The sequence below is a fragment of the Labrus bergylta genome, chromosome 10 (assembly GCF_963930695.1).
Source record: "Labrus bergylta chromosome 10, fLabBer1.1, whole genome shotgun sequence".
NCBI classification, from domain to species: domain Eukaryota; kingdom Metazoa; phylum Chordata; class Actinopteri; order Labriformes; family Labridae; genus Labrus; species Labrus bergylta.
The window spans coordinates 5,178,011-5,202,388 of record NC_089204.1 but is presented as its reverse complement, the minus strand read 5'-3'; the positions used below and the strand labels follow the sequence as shown (position 1 = coordinate 5,202,388).

General features: G+C 40.9%; 1 protein-coding gene and 1 long non-coding RNA gene across 2 annotated transcripts in view; both read right to left on the bottom strand.

The window, feature by feature from the left end:
- Positions 1-15,726, bottom strand: part of dntt (deoxynucleotidyltransferase, terminal) — a 97,238-nt gene extending 81,512 nt beyond the window's left edge. The window contains exons 1-3 of the mRNA XM_020651988.2: positions 15,426-15,726; positions 6,956-7,130; positions 1,420-1,521 (exon numbers count right to left, since the gene is read on the bottom strand). Of these exons, the coding sequence (XP_020507644.2) occupies positions 1,420-1,521; positions 6,956-7,130; positions 15,426-15,619 (471 nt within the window). The 5' untranslated portion in view covers positions 15,620-15,726. The remainder of the gene's footprint in view (positions 1-1,419; positions 1,522-6,955; positions 7,131-15,425) is intronic.
- Positions 15,727-19,365: 3,639 nt separating this feature from the next.
- Positions 19,366-22,890, bottom strand: LOC136180381 (uncharacterized). Its single transcript, XR_010667063.1, has 4 exons — positions 22,477-22,890; positions 20,978-21,085; positions 20,710-20,802; positions 19,366-19,487 (listed from the first exon to the last, which is right to left on the bottom strand). It is a non-coding gene; the product is annotated as an uncharacterized lncRNA (long non-coding RNA).
- Positions 22,891-24,378: the final 1,488 nt, after the last annotated feature.

The window sequence follows — 24,378 nt, the reverse complement described above, 5'->3', positions numbered from 1 at the left end:
GAGTTGAGCTACACAGTCTTTTGAACTCTTTCTCTCTTTCGTTTCGTTTCAAATATTTCAGATTATTCTGCATCTGTTTTTTTGTCAAAGTGAACAGTTTAACTTTTATCGAGTTGTCCTGTGGATTTTTTGGATGTTGATTATGGAAGAGGGAATTTTTTGAGCGTCAAGCTACGGCTTCACTCATAGGATACACACACTTACAGATTTTTCTACATCTGTGTTCCTTGTTGTTGCGCCTTAAAATGTCCTTGTATGTGTAAAAGTACTTGGATATAAAAACCTGCTTCTGATTCCTAATAACCCAGATGTCCTGGTTGGGGTTAGGGTAGTCACAATGTCAGAATTTTAAACTTCAATATGATACAAGTAAAAATCTAGTGATATGGATACCTTTTTCTATACCACAGCAAGAAGAAAAAAAACACCTAGGCATCCATTATTGAGTAATTTCTTGTGTTCTGCAGGCAAACAATACAACACATGCATGGTTTTACGTAACCATGAAGCGTGCTTATTTTACAATATAGGCGGACTGAAGAGGAAAAAAAACAATAAAGGGACACGCTGCTGGGACCGAATCCATACATCGGAGAACGACACAGAGAACATGACAGCTACTTTACTGACTTTGTGTCTTATTTTGAGTCATTTCAGTCAGAAACAGACCGAACACTGCAGGATTTATCGACAATGAAGGCTGTCAACGTTGTCTACCCGTACTTGTGCTCATGCATGAACTGTACCACGCCAAAGCACACCTCTTCCAAGCATGCCAGGGACAAGGAAGTGTGCTTGAGCAGTGACTCGCACTGGTCAAACGAACTGGACTTTAGGGGTTAAGCGAGCTCGTGCACGGTACAGATTGCCTAGTGTGATTGCGACCTTAGGCTGCAGGAGTTAGTCTGCACTTAGAATAGATAGATAGAATCCTTCCTCTTCCTCTTATAATATAAATGTAATGTACATCCACACCTGTACCCCCCCGCTGACAGACTACTCCCCTATTCTAAACCTGAGTGTCCCCTCCACAGCTACTTCTCCCTCCGCCCTCCCTCCAGCACCACCCAGCAGATGGCAGAGGGACAGATCCATCATTGCTTGTGAGGAGTGTCACGTCGATCAGCTACCTTGGCGTAGCGCGAGGCGCCTCAGGGCGTGTCCCTGCCAGACCCCTCAGCGCCAGGGACCGTGGGCATGTCAGCTGTTACTCCTGCAGCTGCAGATGCTGCTCATTTGCAGGTTAATGCATTTTGGGATGAGTTGTGTCAGAGCGCTGACGAGTGAAGCAAGCCGGCCATCCAATTAGAGCACAGCTGATTAGGGGCGTTTTACATCGCAAAGACAGAAGGGACAGCCTGCAGCGTGGAGAAGTCAGTGCAGGTGTGTCTGGAGCGAGGAGAGAAAACAGTTCCTTACCGTGAAAGTCTTGTTGTTGTTTTCTGTGGTTGTCCGTCTCTGGCAGGCGTATTGGGAAACAGAGACCACAGCAGTTGGTGTGGAAGCTTCTGGCAGTGTATCCTGTGTACAAAAACAAGACACAAACAAATCAAGTTATCTCTTTAATTTCTGAGTTGTTGTAAAACTGTTGACAGGCTAAATGTGTAAACGTGTGCGGGGGTGTATTTCTGACAAGCAGAGAGCCACAAGTTCAAATTGAATTACATAAAAATGTGGCGTTTTGCCTCGAAGAAGTTATTTTTATGACTCTGTGTCTCCAGGGCAACCGGCTAATGACACTCATCTCACAGTCTGGTGGCAACCGAAATCCATTACGCCACCTAACCCGTGGCATTACAAATCTGCCTGCCATCATCCAATTTGCCTCCTGTAAATTGCCTTTTCATTCTATGAAGAAATGGTCCCTCCATTTGTAATATATGTGTCAAAAGGATTACACATGTAATGTTAATATTCTCGCAGACAATTAGACATCACAAAAAGGGAACATTGTGTCCATAAAATGACCCGTGGAGTTTTGTGGGAGGATGACACAGAGAGGGGAGGATGAGGAGAAAGACAGGAGAGATTGTCATCACGCGGTGTTGACTGGGACTGAAGCTGCACAATGTAACAGGGGTGTCTCGAAAAGAGGATGAAAGGAGCGGGTACCTCTCACACTGCTGGGCTGAATCAATCAGTCAGGGACTCAACAAATGTTCATGATTTATTCTCTGCCAGAAGTCTACCCTTTTCTCCAGAAATGAAGAAGAAGGAAATAACCTTGAATTTATTTCACGGCACAATTTCTCTGCCAATCACAAGTAAAACTGTCTTAAAAAGTCCCTCACTGCGCTCCGTCTGAATACAACAGGGGCTTCTCCTTCGCTTTTCCACCTCAGCCTCAGTTTGTTTAATCCAATCTGGGATTGTGGGTCCATGGAGAAAACGTCTGTGCAGCAGCGTGCAGAGTTCTGTTTTCCCCATCTGGGCTCCAATATTACACAGACTGTAACCCTGGAAGCTCTCAGACTGATCTCAGAGGCGGTATATATCCCCTCCTGGCCTTCTCTCCAGAGTTCCCCCCACCTTTATTTAACGGCTTACATATAACTAGGTTAATGTCGAGCAGGGAGGTGAAGCTATCTCAATAGGGGATATAATTTTCCCAGGATAAACCCAGCACATTTAACTCAATGTTGATTGATTTAAAACCTGAAAGTATACCCAAAATAAAGCTTGTGTGCAGTTTTATAGCGTATATATGATACACAGGTTGGATACACACCCACTATTAAGCATTATTTTTGGTGCCATTGAAAAAAGAAGATGGCTTTCATGAAGAGAAACAAAACACAAAGGTGAAAGTAAACTCCTGTCATTCTTAAAGAGGAGGAAACAACTGACAAGAAATGATAACTCGATGTCTGTTATAGGGATGTTAAAAGCTGCTCAGCTTGCAGCCCCCATACATGAAATTTTACGACTATCAAAGAGCATTTCAAATTGAATTTTTATTGGGGGTTTTTTCCCGTGTGCTTTTGTTTTAAAGGAGAGGAGGACACTAAAAGTCACAGATTTAAAAAAACAAGTTGAAAGTACATGTTAATGTTAGTGTTAGCGGCAGCCAGCAGCCCCTCCTTTATTCAACAAAGGCTACAACTCTGTGGTTGAAATATGAAGACAATGCAGAAGGGCAAAGTTATATGGCTGAGTTATGCAAAACTGGGGATGGCTGGTCTGACTGACAGGCAGACACGCTGTAGCTGTGAAACTGAAGGCAGAAGCTCCGCCTCTTTCCTGTTCCTAGGTTGACTGATGCCATTTTCAATGTCAGACAATGGCTATCAAACGCATATATGCAGCATGAACTTCATTCTACATACTGTGTTCAGCAGTAGTATGTTGTATGGCTGCCAGTTGGGGGTTATTTTGAAGTATGCCAGGCTAAGCTGGTTTCCACTTATGGAATGAGGACGTAACCAACAGCCCAGCTGACTTCAAATGCTGCTACAGTGTAGCATCACTTTCTCTCCATAAAAAAGATGACAAGATTCATTTAGATTTTTAATGATTTTGAGAATCAAAAAAGATAATTGTTGGTGTCTTTGTGTGGTTTGGTCTGATTGTGATCATTTCCCCTGTTTAATGGCCGTCATTTCTATCTCTGTCCTGGAGCTTTGCATTGTAGGAAACAGTAAACAAGGGAGACTGGTCTGATGCATGCTGTATATTTAGGGTATGTAATTTAGGTTTATAATTTTGGCATAGTGCTGATCTCACATTTGTTCGCATGATGCATTTTGGCCAGATCAGTACTTACTACTAAAACAGTGGTTTCAAAAACAGATTTTTTTTCTAATCTATGATGTCAACTGATAACCCAAACTTCTTGCGAAACAGCTTTAGTTGTTTTTTATTTACAGTTTTTCAATAATTGGGTCCTTTTGTCTTGAAGAGGAGAAGACCTTTGTGGAAAATGTGTGAGTTCGAAAAGCACCCAAACTCTAAAGATGATGTCATGATTACATGCAACAGCTTCACAGTGTTTTAACTGATTGTATCGTTCAGCATCCCGTGTGGGGTACAAGAGTATTCAGAAGTTTTACCACTGAACCCTCTGGTTTTTGTTAAAGGGCTACAACCTACAGGAGCAGAGTCCTCTTATAGATATTGATAAATATTTAAAAATATGACCGTAATCTAGGTCTTGGTCATATCTTTTGCCATATCTTCTAGGTTTATGTTGGGAGTAAACACGCTGCAGCATCAGCTCTACAACCACCATCTGCTGCAATAAAGGTTTGAATAGAGCTGAGGACCTCGCCCACTCTTGCCCTTCTCCTCTATACACTCCAGGCCTGTTCCTGCCTCCATGTTGATGTCTGTCACACAGATGGAGATATGCACCCAGGTGAGTTGATGAAATCCTCCCGGGCTGCTGAACAGGTCAAATTTCACATTGGTCCCACCTGCTCAGGCGGCCGCTTGCCCCTGCACCCACGCACCTGCACACTAACATCCCCTTCAGACACCAGACCCTCCTGTCCCCCAGCAGAGGAGTGAGGGCGGACACATGTCCACAGATTCACCAGATGCAAACATTTTTTTTTTTGTTCCTTTCATGCAGACTATTCAAACATCTCTCTGTTTAAACAGGCTATACAGCCTCTCTGCACGCCAGGAAGTGGTGGCACATTGTAAACACAAACACTAAATTTCAATAGCTTCAGCTTCAGATTCCTCCCTGACTCGCTGCAGAATATTTATGAAGGTAAAACACATTGAATTTCAAGACTATCAAGAGGAGCCGCGAGCAAATGTGCCCAAGAAGTATCCTGTTTGGGGAATATTTTATCCCTACATGGTAGCTCTTTAAATGGATTTATGACTCATAAAAACAATCTACTGGAAGCGGCGGGCACATAAATGCCACCGCGTGTTACCTCTTTCCTTCAGAGAGGAATGGCAGCACGAAAACAAGAAGAGAAGTGGGCCTGCGGTTACCTGGGGAGATGGGTCAATAAATGTCAGCGTGGCATCATTAGCCCCGTCTTTTAATGATGCAGCCGACTAGAAGCACGCCACTCCTGTGCCACGCTCACATGGCCATGGTAGAGGAAGAAGAAACATTTTTTGGGGGGCGGGAGATAAAAGTCAGCGTGACTTTTTGTGCTGTCACAGGCTGTTAGCAGGAAACATCGATGGAGCGCCGCTAGTTGAGTGTTTTTCCATCTCCACTGTGGGAGGAACACCATATTTCTTTATTTTGGATCCACATACTGCCAAGTCCTCATAGTGGCATCCACAAGGGAAAATGTGTGTCTTGTGTGTGTGTGTGTGTGTGTGTGTGTGTGTGTGTGTGTGTGTGTGTGTGTGTGTGTGTGTGTAGTGGGTCGCTCTGAGCCCTGGCGTCCAGCTGATGGGTTCATTTGACACTCCCACGCAATATGAGAGACGATTCTGTTGCTATCAGCGAGGTGAAGTGTGGAAATATGAGCGGAGGCGGAGGGTAGTTTGATGTGTCCTCTTTTTAAGAGCTCCCTGACAGCAGGTGACATTATAGATATGAAGGTAAAAGAGGAGAGAAGGGCACTAAGAAGCCAGAAGAATGTTTTCACCATGGTGATGGTAATACTGACTCTTTTCAGTGCGTCATATCAGTGGGTTCAGCTCAGCAATAGGAGCTGACTCTTACTTAGTACAACTGTGGGATTTTATGATTCAGTCAAATTCACTCATATGTCACCTTCGATTATTCCTCACTCCTGCTGTATGTACGTGTTGGATCTTCTTCTTTGTCCCTGCGCAGACTTAAACCCTTTTCTTCATTATAAGTCTATGAGTCAATTTTACTACATCAGTCAGAAGAGTACAAGGACTACCAATCTTCAGTCCCAGGAACTTTTATTACACTCTGTTTCAAAAAAAGTAAAATGTATATATTTATAAAAGTCAAAACTCAACTGGTAAAAAAGATGTTTAAAGGAGCAATATGTGACTCTGACTCCTAGTGTTTAAAATGGGTACTGCATTACAAAACATTGTAGAGAGCTGTCTCCCCCCGACCCCTCCTCCCTAGAGTCAGTGTGCACGCAGGTCACCATGTGGTGGACACTGAAGCTTCAGTGTTTATCCAGCTCTGCATCGGTCTGTAAACCTTTCTGTGTTCTAACCTCTCTCCATTTTTCAAAAGCATCTCCAATATTGATCCTAGTTTGAGCACGTTTCTGCTCGTGGAGCTTATTAGAAACATGCAGAGGCTTTTTAGGTCGGGTACAATCACTTCTATCTGAACCACTTCTCTTGACCGCTTCCATCGCTGCAACACCTGTTGGTTTGACCTGATAACTGCTCTCATATCAGGCAAACCGAGGGGCGTCCAAAATGGCCGTGTGGGGTGCCCTAAAAGCGCCTACCTTCTCTGGTCCAAACAAATCCAGAGCATTCAGGAGAAGAATCTAAAGTTAGAAGGAGGACATACTGGCTGCTGCATTGTTGTTAGAGAAGCCAGCACTTCAACATAGCATGTTTCCTTAATGTCTGATCATATAGTAAGGGCACTTTATCATTTCACTCACTACACATCTCATCTGATTGGCCCTTTAATTACAAGACTACAAGTCTGATTAATTATGTGATTATTGATTTCCAGTTTGCATGTCAGAAAGGTTCACTGACTGAACACATGCAAAAACTATACAGAGTGGTTATTGTCATGAAGGTAGGAGGCATACAAGGTGACGATGCAGAATCCACCTGTTAACATTGACTACACAAAGATTCAAAGGGTGCATCACTTTGTCCACCATGGGTGCCAAGATTTACTCAAACATTATTTTGGAAGGAGCTTTAAAGGAGACATCTCTTACAGCTAACTCGTTCACGACTCACACATTACTGCAGTATTTCGGTGACACTGCTTGTGCATTTATTTTGTTGCAACATCCAGAATGAAATGCCGTCTGTTTATGTCCTATAGTGCTCACTCTCTCTCCATCTATTTCTCACCAACCTGAATCAGATGTTTGGTCTCCACGGCCACAGGTCTCCCCTCTCTCATGCTGTCAGTGAACCAGCTGATGTCCAGCACCAGCATGTGGGTTAGATTTTTCAGGTCACACTCCTTCAGCCACGTCCACAGGGATGAAGTGTGAATGTCCTCTGACACCACATGTGTGACCACATCACTGTCGAAGGAGAAGAAAAGAGCTGTCAGAGGGTTCACCATTCAGTTTAAGATCTTATTCCATCCGTACAGAACTCAAGGAGAGGAGAGAGCATGATCTGGCTTCAAACACATAGGGAATCTATTAATAGAAATTCTGGTACCAAGACCCTCTCACTTTAAATCGTTTCATCAGAATATTTAATGCACCTCTCTATAAAATGCCAAAATCTATACCAACTTAAAATATGCAGGTTGTCTACTTGGGAGATCTCGATGGACATTGACTTCTTTCTTCATCTATTCAGAAAGAAGTCTATGAACACAACACAGATGAACTTCCAAGTTTAAAGCCTTCCTCGTTAAGCTAATGTTAACCGCCTCATACATGTAAGCAGATGAATTATGTGTCACAGGAGAAGCAGAGACAGGAGAGTTTAGTTCAGCAGGCTGTTCTCCGTCTTCATTAAACAAAATTAATATCAGTTTTTGTTGTTGCTCTGCACTGTCTCTATCCGTCTCCTTCTTCCTGCATCGCCCTCTTTCCCACTTTCCAAGACACTTCCCAACACATCCCACATTCCAAATAATACTGCTTCTTCTACTGTTAATACACGTGTTGTAATATCTTTGTGTTTGTGTTGTGTTTGTGTTGTGTGAATATAAATTACATTCACTGCATCTTAACAAGGTTGTTGATTAGATCCGTGTTTGCTACCTAACTAGCTAGCCTGCAAGCAAAATCACTTTGAAAACACTACCACTCGATGCATTTGCACTTTAAGGAAACATGACTTTTGTTTTGATACACTTTTAAGAAATCTTTATTCAAGATTTTAGAGGAACCATTTCTCGATGGGAGAAAAGTCCGATCAATATTCTCCCTGTACTTAACAGAGCTGCATGGTAGCACATGTAGCACTATTTGACAACACTCTGCCTCAACTCCAACTCTATGCCTGTTGTTATCTTGACCTAAAGTTTGAAAAGGTCAGCATTTCCAATATGATAATCATGATGGATGGGCTTCCAAAACAGAAATACTGTTTTAATTTCAAATTACTCAAAATTTAACTACAGCTCAATTAGAAAAATGTATATATTCTCTGAAAAGATAAATATGACAATAACATTAAGAACTAGTCATATTTCGCTCAACCACAATAGCCAATGATAATAGAAAATACCACCTGTAGGGCTGCCATCTTGTTACATAATTTACACTTTAGCTAGCTGGTTTATTTGGGGGATACTCCCTCTGGTGGCGTAAATAAGCAACTACAGCAAAGACAAATCTATATTTCAACTAAACAAAACTGACTTCTCAGTATGTTCATTATTCACTTGCCAATTAACCAATTATAATTCCCTAAATGGAATAAACAGACTAAAGCTTTGACAGCATGTTAGCTCCCAGTAGACTTGGACTTGTCTGATTGAAAGATTTACCTTCACTACTTCATTGGCGGAAACAAAAACCGTCTCAGCCTAGAGGGATAGCATGTGCCTGCAGAGAGGCGGCAGTTTCAGGACCACTGTTCTGGGACAGTTTTAGGACCCTTGTTGCTCGCTACAGCACCACCTAGTGCACTAGATAAACAAGGACAACATTTTATTGACCAGATGGATGGCGTTCAGAATGTGAGCATTTAATGTGAATCAAACTTTTAGTTTAGTGTCACAAAATGATTTATTTGTCTGCAAACCGAGTGTGATTTTAGCAAGATGACCTGTTTATGAATTAGTGTAGCTCCCATTACACTTGGACTGGTTTGATTGAACGATTTTCTTCAAAGCTTCATTGAGCAGAAATGACTTCTCTGTCACGGCCTCAGCCTCTGGAGAGGTTCAAGAGAATCTATTGAAATGCAGCTCAGCTCTCAGTACCGTGGTCTTCCTCGAGCTGTTTGGAGATCAACACTGGTTGAACAACAATCAACACAGACCCTCAGCACCTCCCTCCACTGTCTGAGAACTGAACCAGTGCCTCTATACTGCTCCGCCGAGACTCTCTGAGCAGACATTTTATCAAGGCCTCCTCCCCCCCCTTCCTGCCACAGACTCTAACTACCGTACCCAATCAGGGCGCCCAGCCGTGCCTAATTACCCTCAGCACACTCCTCCTCTTCCACTCTCCTGGCGTGGGTAAACCGGTGGAAAGACTCCTTAAGAGATGTCCCGGCAGAGCTCAGGCTGAAGCCTAATTGGCCAAATCACGGGCGAAACTAATCTGCTTGGCAAACCAGTCCGGCCACCGAGGGTCCATGCTTAAAATAAAATCCTTCCAAGACACATTCGAGGTACCCAAGGACACAGCTATTATCTCCACAAGCTTAAATTCAGATGCACTAAACTGTTGTCGAACCGCAGTGATAGAAATTTGGCTCTCAGGGTTTATTTCCCCAAAACATCACAAAACGCTTTCTGCTCATGCCATGTTTGCAGAGATGTAATCCAGGCCCTGAATGTGGGTTCTCTATTTTATGCATAGCTGCACAGAATGTAAAACGGCAGATTGACATGCAAATGAGCGGCACCAGCTTGTTCTTCCCAGAATCAGTGGGACAGAGCCCAGACACAAGGACAGGATAAAGTCAATAGGCTTTGATAAGGAGAACTCTCTCGAGTCGTCTCTGTGCCCTCGTTCATGTCAGCAGCTTCTCTCCTCTTCCTGCTGCTTGAAAGCCAACGGGCTGATCAAAACATGGAGGATGTCCAGAGCAGATTGTTACAGCATGGCTAGGTTTCATCTGCTTGCTCCGACAGTTCCTCTCAGGAGACGTCGTCACTGAGACATACATGGTAAGTGTAGTAAATTAATCATCATAAATTAATATCTTAATCAAATTACTTTAGATTATTATTGAACCCACTGGAGAGGAGCTGCTTCCACGCCTAATCAACCAAGATGTCACATCCCAGATAAACAACATGATGAAGTGGTGTGCATGAGTCTGTATATCAGATAACCGTGATGGTTTTCATCTTTCAGAAATCATTTTTTGTTTTGACTTCTGTTTGTGTCCGCTGTGTAAAACAACAGTCAGGATCGACATGTAAGCCCTTCTTTCATCTTTCATTAAACCTAAACATGTAGTTCTGGTTCATTACGTAAGCGTCTGGTTTGAAGTGTTTTATAATGTTTAAAGTTTGAATATTTTTAAGCACCAAAACTACCCAAAAAAAGGCGTTTTGCCAACTTGGGGCAGCCTCACTCCCCGTACTGTGGTAAAGCAAGATTGCCCCGCAGGTGCCCTGTGACAGATGTGTCTGTATTGCAAGTATTGACTATCTAAAGATGGTCTCCACCTTCTGTTAGAAAAATAAGTTGTTAAGACCCAGCTCGTGGGGAGAAAGGGAAGCAACATTAATATTATAAGGTATTTATCACAAAAGAAGCAAAGTTGTGGTACATAACAAAAAGTGAGGCAAACTGAAATGGCCAACCAGTGCTGCTCAAATCAAAAACATAATAAAATAGAAGAGCTCTAAATTAGGTTTAACATACCAAGTCTAAGTTGTATAGAAATGAAAATAAAACTTACTACACTAACCAAATCGGACAACATATGAACAGCACTACCCAGCACTAGCTAGGCTAGTGTTTCTAAACACAGACAAAAGCTAATGTGATTGTGTGTGTGTGTGTGTGTGTGTGTGTGTGTGTGTGAGAACTAAACTAATGCCTGACCCAGTTCAACATAAAACGAGTACTAAACATAGACAAAGACAACAACAGGCACAGATGATGAGCTTAAAATGAACAGAGCTGCGCCCAGAGTAATGGCTCGTGTCGTTTTTAAAGCATGTGTTGGCAGATGCTGTCCTCTGATTGGCTAATTGCTTCACCAGCAGTAGCAGCACAGGTGGACACAATCAGTCCTGACGGATGCATTCAAATCAAATCAAGCATCAAATCAACAATTTACACAGAACTTCTCAGAAAATGAACACTGACACGATTCAGCATGATGAAGCCTCTGTAACATTAGCCACTGGTTTCTGAAGAGGCATCTTGAAGCCAAACAATGGTGGTCGAAATGTCGGAAATGCTTCTTTCAACTAACTTTTGGCTGATCTAGTAAGAGACAGGAGGTGGAGTTAGCCACTATGCATACAATGTGCCTTCCTGTCAGTTAACATGACCACACCCCTTATTAAGAAATTCATGTATAAGTCTTTTGAGTTATTAAAAATACTCTAGCTACTGAAACAATTTCATTTCCTGAACAATGCTGCACAAATGTTTGCGGTAACACTTTATTTTGATAGTCCGTCTGTTGACACTAAACAAGCTATCAGTAGATAGTCAGTTGCATGTCAACAGTATGTCAGTTGATATTCAACAAGACTTGTCAACAGACAAGTTATAAACATTCAACTAAGTGCCAGTAGACTATAAGGTGCATTTTAAGTTGTTACAACATTTTACAAAAGATTGTCTTCCGACTCTCTTATTCTTTTAAACAGGTTATTGATTAGACTTTCAACTAACTATCTGTAGATTGTCAACTTCTTGTAAGTTGACACTCAACTACTCTGAATCAATCTGTCAGTTGAAAGTCAACAGTATCACTCATCAAATGACTGACTGTTGATACTCAACTACAGATTACATTAATTGACTATCAATGGATAAGCTACTAATTTGTAGTTGACTATCTGTTGATTGTCAACATATATAAAGATGACTATCAACAGACTATTAGTAGACATTAGTAACTAAGCATTTGTTGACAGATTGATTATGTTGAATATCTACTGATAGCTTGTTGAGTGTCAACAGACGGACTATCAAAATAAAGTGTTACCATGTTTGCTTCTGCTGTAAAATGGAGATTTTAATATGGGACCTGATGTGGATTCCTTGATTTTTGCAGCCATCCTCATGTGGACACTCGAGGAACTGCAGTTTTTTGCACCTCCACGTGGTCGTCAACAGAGGTTGCTCCTTTTGTCAAGCCACTGGTTTGAAGCATTGTTCTAATTGATGCAGTGGGTTGAGTACGGCTCAGACTGGTGGGTGAAGTTTCCCTTCAAACAGTAATTCATAAACGGCCCCTTAGTCCCCAAAGCGCTGCAGCACGAGGTCAGGTAGGGGAGAATGCCCGTCAAATATCTGACTTTTACTTGAACGAGCATGCATTGCAGCTCATCAATCAGCCAGGACAAACATGTCGATATGTGGATCCATGTTCGAGAGCATCAGACTGGAAGTAAGGACGCATGGAGAGTGATATGTCATGTGTCGGAGTGTGTGAGTGTGTGAGAGACATTTCTCTCTGCACGGAGGAAAGCACACAGTGTGTCTGACCACAGGCTCCAGGCAGTGTGCCTATAGGTTGTGAAGGACTGGGAGGTGTCTGTTATCAAGCTGCAGCTGATAAGTTTTGTTGGCTTGCAGAATTAATGTCGGTTTGAGGCGTGCACGCTCTACTTCCTGTCGTTGGTTTCAAACAATTGTATCAAGCAGGGTGTAACTGTAGGAGCGCTCAAGCTGTGTTTCTGGGAATGCTGCCATGGCCAAGCTGGTGTGCACGGCTGGTGTGCATGTGCATTTAAACACACACACACACACACACACACACACACTCTCACACACACACACACACACACACACACACACACGCACACTTGTGAAGATTTCTCTCAGCTCAAGCTCTACCTTTACTGACCTAAATACGATGCTGACATTAAGCCCTGTTCATCATTAAGGGAAGTTAAGTTGTAGAAAAACCTCCCTTGCTGTACATTTCTAAAGGTGAAACTGATTCTTGCAAATATAGAAGCAGGGACACACATACACATGCACATGCTCTCACACACACACACACACACTTGCTCACTATTGTCTGACTTGGAGCTGCCCTGCCCTTACAACAAAGCAGACTTTAAAACGAGGAGGTTGCGTTTACAGGATCAGTAGCCTCAAAGGAGAGCGGCTCTGAAGCTCTGTGGGTGTCAGGCTGAGGGCCTCTGCTGTGTGCACAGTTTGGGATTTAAAAGATACTTTCAATTAGAGGCAGAGAAAAAGGGAAGAAGGCATGTTGCTTCCGTAATTACAGCACAATAGATGATTCATCCTGGTGAGGAAAGTCGTTCCTTAAGTAAGACTTAACAAACTTGGGCCAAACTCATTAAAAAGTTTGTGTTTGCTCTGTTACCTTTTCTGTAAGTGTTTTTAGTTTTGTCACTGCCGACTCCATGTAGCGGGGTTAGCTCCTTTTCTTATTCTTACTTAACGTGTTTATGTCGAAGCTGCGAGCTATAACTCAGGAGGGAAATCCACTAAGGTGTAGCAGAGACACGATGGATGCCCTAACCTTTTTAATGAAGTATTCATGAGACAATAGAGGCCTTATAATTAGCTGATTGGATTTTAACTTCTTCTGAAAGGAACATGTTTTTTAAGGGAATGATACAAAGTCACACTGAATATCTCACCAGAGAGCTGATCTCTTCAATAATGTCCTGACCTTTTTTTTTTTTACCAATTAAAGAGCCGGATGTCTATATCCAGATTCTCTAAAGGTTTTAACTCATTATTAGAGAAAGTCAGTCTTTTGCTACTCAGCTATTCATACTTACTTTTAACCCCAATTTCAAAGCAAAATCACCTATCACTGTCGGTGCCTATACATACAAAAAAATATGGGGTTTTTTCTGTTATGGATCTAAGAATGCAATCTAAACATGAAAGTCCGACTGAGATCAAAATAAGTCAAATTTGGACTAACACAGCAACATAATGCAGTCTGTAATCTACTTTCTCTTTCATGTATACGCCTCAAACTGACCGAGGTGTTCTGCACATGCTCCACAGTTCCAGTAGCGGGCTTGGACCCAGAAGTCGAAGAGCATAGATGCATGAAAGAAAGCCAAAAAGAAAAAAAGGAAAATGTCAACATGGCGAGTGCTAAAGCGAGAACCTATAAAGTGTACAGAGCTGTAAAGCTGTCCATGTTTTCACTGTTTGACTAACAAACAGTCGACTGTCTGGTATGTGTCGTAACCAGAAGAAGGTCCGATAGTAACCAGCTGAAAGGGGGCATATGAGCCATCTACTGTAGCACAGTCTGACAAACTTCAATCAATAAATGGATCCTCCCCCGGTGCATGACGAGGACACCAGTCCAGATAAATGAGCTCATTGAGCAAAACTGTAACTCGACTTAACCGTATAAATAAAGCAGGACACATAGGACCATAATGAACCCTGGACCTGTATGACTGCTGGGTCAGGTCTGAGGGTCCGGGTACACGGATGAATATCAATAACAGATGTGAAAACTGTTAGAAACTACATCAACAACAATAGAACAGTAAAAAGTAAAGTTCTGAAAGTAAGACATTTTAATAAATCTAAAATGTCTAGCTGTAAGTTAAAATGGCAAAATGTTACATGTGAATTGTCTGGAAATTAGATGTTCTCTCTACTAGAAATTGGTGCTCGCTGCATTTGCACATATTTTAATTTATTACAATTTTTTTTAGCTTTTTAGAAGTTGAAATAAGATTTCAACTGGACTCGAACGTGGCTTATAAAAAGTGTAATGAGATATTTTGACCAGAAATAAGACAAAACAAGGTATCTTAAGGCATCTCAACTCTTCTCTATTTTCCTTCAGATTAAAACCAAAACAAGACAAGGTATTGTAATTTGATTTTCAGAATTCTTTGTATCTTTTCAACAACCAGTTTTTAGATTTGATGCATAAAAAAATCTGTTCAAATCAAATCCATTTTGTTTAAAAACAAGGGGGTGAAAGGACAATGAAATGCATGGTGAGAAAAGTGTGTCTTCAATCTGGTTATAAAAATGCCTAAAGAAGGGGAACACATAATGCTAAGAGGTGGACTATTCCAGAGATTCAAGGCGCCCTTTCCCTTTAGCCTCGACCGAGGAACAGCCAGGAGCAGCCGGTCTGATGACCTGAGAGGTCGGGTTAAGGAGAGGGGGTTGGAGCAGTAGAACAAGGCCATGTAAAGCTGCTAAAACAAATAAAAGAGCTGGCTCCCGGTCAAGTTCTGATTTCTGATTACATTAAAAGAACTGGGACCAGGCTCAAATTCAGAACGCCTGACAGTGATGATTGTTGCCGAGTTGGTTACACTGAACAAACAATTCAATCAGGCCAACCAGGTGTTGTGTGACCTTCAATTTTCCAAGTAACATTTAAAGTCTTGAAGGCCTATGCCAAGGTCAAACAACCCCCCTGCTCTGTATTCATGTCCTCTTTGCTCCACATTCAGAGAAGCTTTTAAACCCGCTGCATCAGAGATCAACAAAAAGATAAGCTTTTTCTTTTTTTCCAACCTGAGGACGTCTTCCACGATAAAGCCCTTCGACCTGGCCAGCTGTGTCAGAAAGCTTCTCCTGCTGCGGCCCATTTTCCTCTCCACCAGGAACAGTCTGACATCCTCAAACTTCACCTCCTCACGCCCGGGGATGCACACTTCTGCCGCTCTCGACCTTTTCCTGACTCGAGGCACAATGGGAGAGTGGAACATCTTTTTACTCAGTGAGCTACAACTGAAGTGTTTCTGCACCTCTAGGAATTACTTGAACTTTGTGTTCTCTTCCATCCAGGAAAAGAAAAACACTTTGGTGAAGTCACTGTTGTTTATCTCGCAGTGTGTTTGAATGTGTTATCCTGGCGGGGGGGGGGGGCAGTGTGTCGGTTAGAGCAGGGTTGGTTTTGGCAGATAGGAGACGCTTCTGGCAACAGGTGTTGAGGATTTTGGTGTTTACCAAAAAATAACACCTGCCAACTTCAAATGATGGAGGATGGAAGAGGAAGGAGAAAAACAGCCTGTTGGCATTAAGTTTCCAGTAGATGTTGTTCTGAAAACACACGTTTGGAGGAAGTAAACAAGTCCGTCCTTAAAAAGCTGTCAAAAGTTTCCAGGCAGTGCAGGCGATCACATTTTACCAAAACTGTTTGAACCATCGACTGTTCATATTTTCAAAACGGGCTCTTTATGCAAAGGTTAATTATTGATCATTCAAATGTATTCTTTTTTTTTGCAACACTGTGCGCGCATAATAACATAAACACAGTTCTGGTAGAGAGAGAGAGAGTGGGGATTGACTTGCAGGAAAGGAGACACAGCTTGGATTCGAACCCAGGCCGCCCCCTCTAACCACTAGGCCACCAGCACCCTAATTATCTCCAGAATATAATGATATTCAGAAAACTCTGCACAGAAACTGCCATGAGTAATATCCTTCTACCTCTCTAGTCTCTCTTTACAAACGTATCTCTACTCTATTTCATTATTTTTGTTCTTCTGCCTCCTCCGGTTATGGCAGGCAGACTTCTTCTAACCCTGTTTATGGATCTGTATTGGCATATATTTGGTGATATTTAGATTTTGAATATTGGCCTCTCTAGATACTCAACCCCCAGCAGCTCCACGTCTCAGAAACACTGTCATATAAGACTGAGAAACACTAATTTTTGCACATCTCTCGATGCTTTAAGGAACGTGAGGCGGTCTAATCTTTATTTACAATTTACAGATATAAAAGAGTAAGATATAAAGTACATAATTCCTGGCATCAGTATGAGACATGCACAGCCAGATTCTGTTTGAAGTTACACATGGGCTTCCTCTGTCTCAAGTATGAGTCTTAGAAGTGAAACTATGATTAAGTAAAGCCTTGTCAGATGTGAAAATTCACCCTTAAAACAAGCTAACACATTGTGACTTTCCCTGAAACTCTCAGCTTACAGTTTTCATATAGATGCCTGATGTGAGACAATTAAAGCTCCTAATAAGTAACCTTCATTTTGTGGCTCTTTTGATCTGTAAATCATTTACGTGGTTATCTGACCTGCAACCTGCCGGCAGCGGAAACAGGCTTTAAAAACACCTTAAAAGAAAATGTTAATCTTCTCACTGATGCTCTGGTTTGCTTTTGTTTCTAATTCAGAGACATTCGCTTTTCAAAGTCTGGTTCATAATCTGTTGGAGAACTCCTCTGGTATGTGTGATTTGTTTATAATAACTTTTAATCTAAGTTCACTCAATGAATTTATGTCATCATTGTTTGTTGTCTTGATTAATTATTTTCTCTTTGCTTTTGACCTGACTGATGTGCTCTACTTCCTGGTTTGGACAAAAGATGAGGCCGAGGGTGGAGCCTGACTTTCAAAAAGAGGACCACACCAAGTGCTCTGACAGCATGGGGGGGATACTTGGTGTTAACTTTTAGTTATTCTATGTGTAGTCCTCCCCTGTGTGCTACTTTTGGTTTGGTCAGCTGGTTTAAATACCCGTCTCAGTTCTCATTTTGTTCTATAGGTATATAACACTTAATGAAGGCCTGGCACATAGAGAGGGACCTAATAGGGAAATGGATCACTGTGGGTGGACACTGTATATATTTGCACGAATGGAACTAAGACAATCCAGACGGTGGCGGTCATGCAACACATATGGATGCCCACTGCCATTAAACTCAACAGAACAAGATCTGTATTTGTTCTTTTAGTTGAGTTCATATCCTGTTCAGTTAACATTATATACCAGTAGAGTTGTGTTTTTTTTTTAACTATTTTAAGAATTCCTTTACTTTGATTAACCTACCCGATTAACTGTTTTATGCTTTTATTAAACACATTTTTTTAATAAAGAGGCCTGAGTTTTGAACTTTCAACTTGTGTTTCTGTGTTTGCCTTGACTGCTCGGTCCATGACAGAATGTCCAAATGTTTTAACACTGTGCGCCGGTTTGAGATTAGAGAGCGTTCTGCCGGTCTACGAGTCTTATGAAGAAATGTGCAAGTACAACCAACCGCCGTATTCAAAGTCTAATATTTAAACGCTGTGTTTTAAAAAAAAAAAAAAGCTATTTTGATCATTATTGAAAATATGTGGGCTGCTGGGTCCTCTGTTTTTGCCTAAATCGTTCTATATTTAAGCTAGGTTAGCACCACAGACCGTAGGCTACAGGTGGTAAGATATGTTGTATTTTGTTAGAAAGTGATAGTCTGCAATGTGATTCATGTCTGCTTTTCTAATATATTTAAATGAACAGTAAATCAATTGTTTTTTCTATTTTCATTTAGGCAAAGAAGAGATAAAAGCAGCTGGTCTGATATCTTCCACAGAGGCCAATCGTAAGTTAAAATCATCTGTTAAAAGTTTATATCCTGTGATTGTTTTGAAGTTTCATAAGAGTATTGTCAAAACAAGCTATTGTTAACAATACAGTCTTCTAAAAATAAAAATCACACTGAGTCATACACCAGCTAAATGTTAAATAGAAAGGTGATGTTTTCTTTTCCATTTTACAATCAACAGAACCTAAAAATGACTCATTTCAACCTTCATCTGCACACCTGTTACAGAGGTCAGGCTGGGGTCACATAGTTTGAAGGAACCTCCTCCTTTTTTCACCTGTGCCAGATGCCCTGCTCATCCACTGTGGTAGAAATGACTTTACACCAGCAGCTCTCCCAGATGAAGAGTTCTCTCTGCCATCACCCAGAGGAGCTGATCGACGTCTGAAGAAGGTGGACAGTGAACAGTGAGAAGGCTACCACAGTCATCCTCAGATAAAACACAGAGATCCTGGTCAATATTCAATGGTGCTATTTTTCTTTCCATGATGTTGCCATGTGTTTGAAAGGCCAGATGCTGGAGGGTTGTGTTGGATTTGCTTTTCCATCATATTTTAACAGTCAAACAATCATCCAGGATCTCTATACTTTATTAGATTTTTCTTGGGATTTCTTTGTTAAATTACTTTTAATACTTTCTCCTATGTCCCAGCAGTTTGACCTGATGGTCTCCCTTACTTATTTTCCACATGGTTAATGAAGCCATGGGTTGTTTAGTTCATAAAATGTTTAAATAAACTTTTTAAAAATCTGATATGACTGTCTCTGATTAACTGGAGTACTACAACGTTTTGTCAAACCCAAAAATCTCATGAACTGTGGCTTTTCAAACAAACCAAAAAAAACCTATACAACTCTCACAGTAAAATCATTTAGCAGTTAAGTTTATAGCTCACATTTGAAAAGGCCTTGAACTGACATTCATTTATTCTTGACCAACAACAGCTAAGACAACAGCAAAGCTAACAGACGAGCTCAGCTTGTCACAGCCGGGCTCGTCTGAGATAAATGGCCTTCAAACTTATTTAATATTAAACATTTAAAGCCAATAAGCATAGCAAGATACGCATGAGATTCCATTTTCATTTATTCAATCACAGACTTGTCAAACAGTCTGGCATGTTGTGCTGCTGATTTCAAGAGTTAAAAACTGAAGAGAAGAACTCCATCGAGAGAGGACAGGAAACGCTCAGGGGACGAGTCCTCCATGTTGTCAGTGGTTGCTGATGGATCTGAATCTGAGAGCATCTTCTGTAATAAAGAAAAACAATCATGGAGTTAAATGTAAAGTATAATGAATTTTACTGTGATGTTTATGCTTCAGACCTGAAATCAGATCTGTCCTCAGGTTCTGCAAAATTTCAGGTTCTGAAGTTTGTTTTTAAAAAAAGTAGCTGATCATGTTTTCTGTTTTCCTATTAAAGACAGGAGAACTATTTAAGAGGAAAAACAAAATATATAATAACTCCTCCCTGAAGTTCTCGTCGACGGTAGCCAGTCGCTGCAGCCTGCTTCAGCAGCCATACCGACATCCGACTGTAAAGAAATGGCAAACATTCAGAGGGATTCAAGTGAAAACACTTATTCATTGCTGTTTTCTAACATTTTACAATCACCAAAATTATTCTAATGGTAAAAGATGGCTAACTAGCAGTAGCAGTGCAAACTGTAAGCTAAAAATTACTTACTTACTTACATCGCCTACTCTGGAGTAGAATACAAAAAATAGCACCTAACACAGGTGCATATCTTTGGGATATAAAAAATAACGCTTTAACAATGACATTACTAACAACGTCTTACTTACCTTGTCACTTGACATTTTTCCGTAAGAAAGCTTTTACAAGGGAAATGTTATCCACCGCTGGAGCTTGACTCCTTCGTGCGAACACGAGTTGAGGGGGGTTGGACTCGGAGGTGTGTTGCTGGAGTAGAGAGGGAGGCTTCATTATGGAGGAGGTGTGGCCAAACAGCCGTTTGTTTTGATTTCATGCTGGTGCTCAAGGGCGACATCTACTGGATCAAAAATATAAAGCCTTTAAGGCTCTCAGCGCGTCACAGAAAGGGGGCGTGTAAAATGTCTTTTGACCATTCTTATTCACAAAAGCGCAGAGTGCAGGCGGTCCAATATAATGAGGTGTGAGGATGAAGTTAAAGTAGTAAAACAGGATACTGCAACTGCAGATAAGGAACGAGAGAACAAGCCTGCAGAAAAGAATTGTGTTCATTCGTACATGAATGTAATGATTTTACCACACACTGCACCACAGTGTCTCCTGTTGATTTCTTAATTTACAGATACTCACAGTACAACTGTGAAACTTAAACCGTGACACATGATTTCAGCAGTGTGAGCAGAAACTGCAGTCAGTTGGATTCTTGTGCTTCATGAGAAATATGCAGAAGTAGCTTCAGTATTTGGCTAAAAAAAAAGTCAATTCAATGTACTGATTTGGTGTTGTGTGGTAATTACCCATTAAACGAATCAGACAGCCAATTTGTGTGCAGAACCTCACCGGAGCTGGAATCAGAGTCTGGACTGCTGTTTCCTTTGGGCATTGATTTCCTTGAAGACAGAAAGAAGAACAATTTAAACATGAACTTCTTGCAGAACCATAGAGGCTGTTAAAATCTTCTGCTAGTCTTCCTTACATTTTAAGAAAGATTATAAATTGTTACTAAAATTACTTGCTGATAGCGGTTACAATAACACGGTCCAATCATATGAGAGATCATTTTACCTTTGAGTCCTATGTGAAGGCGTTCTCTTCAGAATCAGCACTGCAAACACAAGATGATGGTGTCCACCTTCACAATCTGCTGCTTCAGTCTGGCTGCATCATGGTCACCTACAGGAACACCACAGAAATGCAATCAAAGTACTTAACTGTATTTATCAGAGGATGTACTGTATGCAAAGTAGAATTCTTTTTTTTTTTAGGTATAATTCCTCAAAAAGATTTGAGACTGCTTTGTTATTTGAGAGGTTAAAATGTAAGTCTAAAACTAAAAAGTTATAACAGACAAATATGATAATGAAATAACCAAAAGAGCATTTTAAATAGAAATGAATCTTGTTGAACAGAAATAGTGTTAATAAAAGAAAAGTTATTATATAACATATGAATCACATAATCATGGAGCAAAGCAAGAAGAGTATTTCTGAACAAATTCTGAACTAAAGTCACAACAAATCAACTGTAAACTATTGAATTGAATCCTGGTAGTGTGCTGAAGTCTTAAATATAAACTAAAGTAAATTAACACTAAAGTCAACCTGTTGAAGACTTAGATATTAACTAAAGTAAAATAACACTAAAGTCAACCTGTTGAAGTCTTAGTAGAATATGATCTGCCCGTTTTGAGTCCTTATACAAATCATATTTGGTTCATTTCACCGTCGGCTGCTGATGTTAACATGTCCATTCTGTTTCTTTTCTTTGAACAGTTAGAGACATTATTGAACCAGATAATAACTTTAGAAATATTCTGCCTCTTCCAAATATTAATGTTAAATTTCAGCCCCGCAGCAGCATCACGAGGAGCAGAAGAAAGTCGAGCCTGTTATTCTTACAGTCTGTGCACACTGAGCAGACTGAACAACTGTTAATGTTATTAATAATGTAGACCATCAGGACATATTCTATTTTACTGTAACAGACTGTAAAGTAAAGTTATATAATGTAGACCATCAGGACATATTCTATTTTACTGTAACAGACTGTAAAGTAAAGTTATATAATGTAGACCATCAGCACATATTCTATTTTACTGTAACAGACTGTAAAGTAAAGTTATATAATGTAGACCATCAGGACATATTCTATTTTACTGTAACAGACTGTAAAGTAAAGTTATATAATGTAGACCATCAGCACATATTCTATTTTACTTTAACAGACTGTAAAGTAAAGTTATATAATGTAGACCATCAGGACATATTCTATTTTACTGTAACAGACTGTAAAGTAAAGTTATTGTCGGTGATGCAGCAACTATATGCTGAACTTTACTACAGATCTGATCGTTCATTAATATGAATCTCGAGCACAGTTAAGTTATAGTATCATGAAGCATGATTCTTTACTGAAATAAAAAGATAAATAATGTCCGTCACAGCCAGCTATCAGTAACATATTACTGACACCATAACGTTAGCTCCGTTAGCCTACTTCAGTGTTAGCTAGCTAGCTAACGACATTACCCCCGAACAGCACATTAAACAAACATTTCAACTTACCAAGTTAACGCAGATATCCTTAAATCCCACAGGTTGGTTAGATGTGTTTACAGCAGAACAACTCATTCTGTCAGTCCAACAGAGACAAACACGGAGTGGAAATGTTCAGTGTCGTCTCGGCTTTCCTTCACTACGTAACTTTGTTATTCACAAAGAGAGCTACGCAAGATCGGCGGCTGTCAATCATCGTCAAATATGACGTAAAATCCTGTTTTTCAACCTCAAATTACTTATTTAAAACAAACTTCACAGAAAAATGAGCACTTGAACACAATGTAGGGTGATAATAACTAATGATCACAGCAGAGTTTATGTTTGGAAAAAAAATATGTGACGAGTATTTTAACTTTACAGTTTGACCCACATCCCATCTGTTATCATTGAGGAGGCGGGGTTTATGACCTATACTGCAGCCAGTCAGCAGGGGGGGCTCTACAAATAAAAGCTTCACTACACCGGAGAGCTTGTCCCGTCCATTATTATTACAGTCTATGGTCTGGACTAGAGATACACTACAATTTTTGAATCCAGGAAGAATCTAATTTTTTTTTTTCAGGAGGGCCAACTAAAGTGTTTTGCAACCACATGGGCATTTCTCACTTAAATCAGATGTAAGCACACACACACATCTTTTTAGCATCTGTTCAATGTTTTGTTTTTTTGTCCGTTTAGGCAGAGGGGGGTCAAATATGTATCTGTTTCTTTTGTCTGCTAAATGATCTTTTTCTTTTTTTTTTTTGACTGTGGAGAAAAACCTCATCAGAAAGTGCTGAAAAAGAAAGTTTCATGATGTTGTGACTCCTCTCTCCTGGCTGGAGTGAAGCCTGCCTCCTGGGAGATGCCTGAAGTCTGCTCACCGCACAAACGCCTCACAGCTGTCTTGCCATGTCCGGTGCGTCTCGCCACTCACCGTCTCATTATGTCCGGAGCCAGTCCGCACCATCTGCTGTACCGCTTTAATTAGCTCACCGCTTAAACGCAGAGCCTCTGTGGGCATTTCCCCCGAGAGCCCAGCAGCTCTTATGCGGCCTTTCACACATGCACAGGTATATGAAGGAATTAATGATGAGGAACATTTATAGAAGAACCGAACGGAAAGTGTGTATAATCTGTTCAACGCATCCCTTCCCTTTTCTTTCCAAAGAGGTCATTGCAGCGTGCGCCAAGTGTTGTTTATTTCTCTGCTGCAGCTGTCAATAGTGTTAAGAAAAACAGGGCTTTAAATGTCAGCACGCTGTAATTATCTACAATAATGTATCTGCTTCAGTGGACCAAACTGCAGTGATTTGTTGATTCAAGTGAATCATTACGGGCCTTGATGCTCCTGTTAATCACCAAAGCCTCTGTTCATTTCTCCACTTTAATAAGCACACCTTTCCTCTGTCAGCGAGACGCGTTTTATTACAGCGCTCTCATTAGGGCAGAGATCCGAGGGTTAACGGGTGTCACAGGGCACATGTGACTAATTGTTTGACTGTTTACCCCGACCAATCACTCAGCCATGTACGAGGCTGCTGCCCCCCCCCCCCGTCCGCGATGAGACCAACACAATTCTAGCATCACTAAGACAAATGGCTCTTACAGCGCCAGCAGCGATCACCGAAGGAGCAGTGAACCCAATTTGTCATCCTACTTTCTTCAGCAGCTCCACCGATCCATGATAAAAAAACATCCGATAATTGTTTGGACTCGTCACACAAAGTCGATTTGCTTAGAAAAACACAATGTGACAGCAAGCGTGATCATGCCAGAATCATTCAGATGTTTATTTAACTCCCAACATGTCCAAATATTAGAAACCTGTCAGGTTTAGTTTTGCAGAAACACGACTAAATTAATGCATCAAGACACCCAGCAGGGGAAATAGAGTTCATCATAACAAGTGCATGTACTCAGATAATG